Raw genomic sequence first — 4,574 nt, forward strand, 5'->3', positions numbered from 1 at the left:
TATAGTAATTTATTTAGCTCTTTATATACATTTTAGCTACTATTAAGAGCCGCTGGAGAGGGTCCAAAGAGCCATATGTGGCTCTGGAGCCGCAGGTTGCAGATCCCTGCTATAGTTAGTGGACATCTGACCACCTGGGGGTTAAAGTTCAATCTATGAGCTGAAAATGTCTAAGGCTTGATTTTCGGAGCCACGGCTCCCCATGAAAAATGAATTTAACTTTATTTTCTATAAGAGCAGTGAATTCCTGAAAACATCTGTTATAGAGGAAAACATTTTTTTTTTTTTGCATAATCTTCTTCCCTTTGAGAATCGCCAATAAATCCCATTATATTGAGCGTCCCTCTCCTTCCTCTGTGTATCTTCCTTTTGCTGGGCTCTTTCAGAAGGGCTCTTTTTGGAAACGGGCCCACAGCGACAGCAGACGAGCCAAAGCAGCTCTCTGCAGGTTTGTGTCTCCCTGCCGTCTGTTTGGCACAGAGAACAGGTACTCTGATTAAGCCTCCGATGAGGAACGTCTTCTCCTTACCGCGCCTCCAGGAGCTGCCAGTGTGACGCCTTATCTCCCGACCGCACACATGCACGCACGTGCAGAGTCAGATAGGAGTGCGCCGCGGCCCTCACATAGGATTACGGGCGCACTTTACTTAGAGCTGATGTGATGATACACGTGTGTTATCTTAAAGGTACTCCATCGAAAGGACGAGTGACCCTGAAAAATTCTTCTACATTGAAATCACATCCGGGGCGCTGATGACGGTGCGGTCACTGGACCGAGAGGAGGTGGGCTGGCACAACATCACAGTCCTGGCCATGGAGATGAGTGAGTACAAACAACACCTATCATTACAGTTCAAATCTAAGAAACTTTGATCAACTAAACAGCATTAAGATGAAAGCGACACTTAAAACTCCTCATGTCAAGACTCTTTAAAACAGCCCCCCCCCTCAGCTAGATGCACCAAGTCACCTTCAGCCTTTAACCATCTGCTTTGTTTGTTAGTCTTTGTTTGCTCGACACACCTTAAAGGAGGCGGTAATGGAATCAACGGCTGATTAGATAACTTCTCTCATGGTGGCTAATTGAAAATCAGGTAGAGACAAAGAGGGCAGAGGTAGGGAGTAAATGTGCAGCAGAGCGAGGCAGGAGGTAACAAAACAATGACGAGGCACAAATAAAGGAGCTGATTTATTTAGAAAGTCAACTGGAAGAAACTTCGATCATTTACTCTTGTTCACTTATCTGACTATCCTTTCTGTTCAAAAAGCAATAATGATCTGATCTGAGGACCAGAAAAACTAACAGCAACAATTCACCGTATATAAATTATTACAGAGGTAAATAAAGAAAATCAACAAGCAGTAAAGGTCCGGAGACATTTTTATATCTATTATTTATTTCACATTATGTTTATTATAATCTGTTACTTTAAACAGATTTTAACACTGAAATAAAATTTGTTTTTTATGCATCCATGTTATGCATAGACTTTTTTAATAGAAAATATGATTCACATATTGTATAAAACACCCAAACTGACTGTTTTTTTGTTATTTTTTTTCTTTTCTATTCTTTTTTTTTTGTTTTTTTTTCTATTTTCTGTCCTAATGTTAGCAGTGGGCTTTATGCTGCCCTGCAAGGCTTTAAACCTGGTTTGAATGGAGACTAAGCCATTCTAAAGCACATATCAAGGAGCTCATTTTGATCCTGCATCCATGTTTATTTTTGATTCTGTTCATGGTGGAGAATCCTGCTTCACAGCAGCAGGTTGAGCCAAACATCCTCTAAATGTGCAGGACCATCTTTGAGCACCACTTCACTTTTCTTCCACCAGTTCACCACAGTTCTTCCAGCAGTCCACACTTTCTCTGCTCTCTTTTTCTCATCATCTTCTCCTTCTTTCCCATCGCCCGGCTTGCCACAGGTTTGCCTGCTGTGTCTAAAAGTAGCAGCAGCAGCAACCCAGACTGACAGCAGCTCATTGGATCATTGGCATCATGTGTAGCCTGATGCCGGACGCTCTGGAGGGCTTTACCGTATTAACAGGAGAAGCGGCGCAAGTGAAGTTAGACACTGTCGTTGTACAACATGCTGTGATTTATAAATGTTTTACATCTGGTTGGGTCCGGATCCGGACGGCGGTCCACTAATCAATGACCTTTGCATTATTCGTAAAACCAGAACTGCAGCACCTTAAATGTTATGCATTTTGTAACAGCAACAATCTTTTAAGTTTTCCTTGGATAAAAGAGGAGAAGAACACCATCATTGGTGCTAGTTTGTGATGCATTTTAACAGTAGCTCTCTGTTAAATGATTTAACCTTGTTACTCTTTTCACATTTTGTCACATCACAACCACAATGTTCACATATTTTATTTTAATGTGGTTGAATGTGACATACCACTAAGCTGTGCATAACTATATCCACAGGTACATTAACCTGTTGATAGATTATCTATTGACAACATAAAAAAAAAACTATATGGAAGAATAAAATGAGACAAAGCAAATGTGGATGAGGGTGCTTTTAAGAAGAGCCATTTTGTAGTTGAGGGCTAATCACACAAATCACCACTATGAAACATGGTGTTGACAGAGTCATCCTGTGGGGAAGCTTTTTTAAAAGGCGTGCAAGGAAATTGGTCAGAACTTTTGTAAAAAAAAAAAATGGATGGAGCTAAAATAGAGAAATCCACATTCTAGCAGGACAATGACCCTAAACATTCTGCAGGAACTGCAACAGCAGGGTTTACATCCAAGTAGGGCGGAAACAAGATTAATCTTGATTAATAGAATATTAAAATAATCATCAACTAATTTATTAATAAATTAAACATTAACCGGAGTAAAGACACTGTCTTAAGCTGACCAACCCACTTAGAGCAGTAATTATACCTGCTTTAAAGAATCTTGGAAATTAGTCGTTTCATCAAAAAAAATGGTCAACAGATTAATCGGTTTGTAAAATAATCGTTAGTTGCAGCCCAATATCAATGTATAATTATTTATCAGGCTGGCCCAGTCAAAGTCCAGAATTAAATCTAAAGGCAGTTCTATGGCAAATCTTTAAAACGGCTGTTCAGATCATCTCTATCCAGCCTGACAGCTTAAAGAAACAAAGTCTAAGTTTCAGAGTCCCCTCCTCCTCTGGCAACAAGTGGAAATGACACTAAGTGTGGTGCAGACACATAGGAGAGGAGGAAAACCACGCAGCCTGCTGCTGCAACTGCACAGCTATAGAAAGTTATTAATATTCTAGTTATTCTTAACATAACATCTTACCTTTTTTGAAAATAGGGGGCCGTTTCCAGGACAGATCTGAGCTCGCTACTTTTTGAAAGCTGACCTGATGTTAGCAATGTCTTTTTCTATGCAATCAAGCAGACAAAAGTCACACTTTTTTCTTATCGTGTGGAGTCTTTGATTGGCCTTGAGATGCTCCTGCATGAAAACCACAGCGTCACACTCACATACATGTGATAAATGATCTAATGGCACCTAAAGAGACAACTGTGGTAAATAGGGGAAAGCTCCTTTTATGTCAGATAACCTGTAAGGGCATGATAAAGAAACTATAAAATACATTTTAAGTTGAACACGCAATGAAACTCTAAAGTAATTTGTCAAAGTTAGTGAGGATAAACTTATATTTAGAGTTTTGATTTGCAAACGTGGATTATTTTCCTTCAGATTAAGTTATTTTTGTGTAACCTTTTTCTTTTTGTTTTTATCAATCAAAAACAAAACAAAAAACAGGTTGCTGGTAGATGTAAAGGTATATAAAACGTCCTTGGATTTGTGTAGCAGGTTATCTTAGGGGCCCTCAGGGTAAAATGGGCCCTTCAAAAATGTTGCTCCTAACTACTGTGGTAGTTAGCATTTCAAACAGTTCAAACAGAACTATTTCAAATGTGTCAAAACCAGCTGACTCCATAAGAGATAGCTAAAAGTGACGCACTGCTCAGAGCAGAGAAGTACTGAACTGGATTAGTGTCTCTTGATAGTATAACATTAGTGAGTGAAGAAAATGCTGACATGTCACAGCGGATGGAGAGGTGGTCCCTACCGGATCCCATGGAGCTCTGACCTCCAAAATCCAAGTTACATTGCTGATTGATCAATTGTGCGATGAAAGCTGAGAAAGTAGTTACCGCTCTCTAATTGTTTTTATAGCCCATTACACAGTTGGTTAAGGTATGCAAATCGCTGACTGTAATGAAGAGTAATAGAATGGTGATGAAGGGTGAGAAGCTGTAATGTGCTGAAGAGTGGAAGGAAATGAGGGGAAGATTAAGCAGGACCAACAGGGTCCTCTAGAAGTAACATCTCTCCTCACATCTTAAGACATCTTGGTTTGTTTTTTCTGTTTTCTGCAGATAATCCATCGCAGATCGCAAGCGTGTCTGTAGCTGTGAGGGTCCTGGACGTTAACGATAATCCTCCATCGCTGGCGCATTACTTGGAGACGTTTGTTTGTGAAAATGCAAAAGCGGGACAGGTATGGATGGATGGATGGATGGATGGATGGATGGATGGATGGATGGATGGATGGATGGATGGATGGATGGATG

The 4,574-nt window shown here is 40.2% G+C and overlaps 1 protein-coding gene across 2 annotated transcripts in view; it reads left to right on the forward strand.

The window, feature by feature from the left end:
• Nucleotides 1-4,574, forward strand: part of cdh20 (cadherin 20, type 2) — a 139,467-nt gene that overhangs the window by 124,599 nt on the left and 10,294 nt on the right. For both annotated transcript variants that reach the window (XM_015382190.1, XM_015382189.1), the window contains exons 8-9: nucleotides 687-823; nucleotides 4,380-4,501. In XM_015382190.1, coding sequence (XP_015237676.1) covers nucleotides 687-823; nucleotides 4,380-4,501 — 259 coding nt within the window. The remainder of the gene's footprint in view (nucleotides 1-686; nucleotides 824-4,379; nucleotides 4,502-4,574) is intronic.

This window comes from Cyprinodon variegatus, unplaced genomic scaffold (assembly GCF_000732505.1).
Source record: "Cyprinodon variegatus isolate N-32 unplaced genomic scaffold, C_variegatus-1.0 Scaffold252, whole genome shotgun sequence".
Lineage (NCBI taxonomy): Eukaryota > Metazoa > Chordata > Actinopteri > Cyprinodontiformes > Cyprinodontidae > Cyprinodon > Cyprinodon variegatus.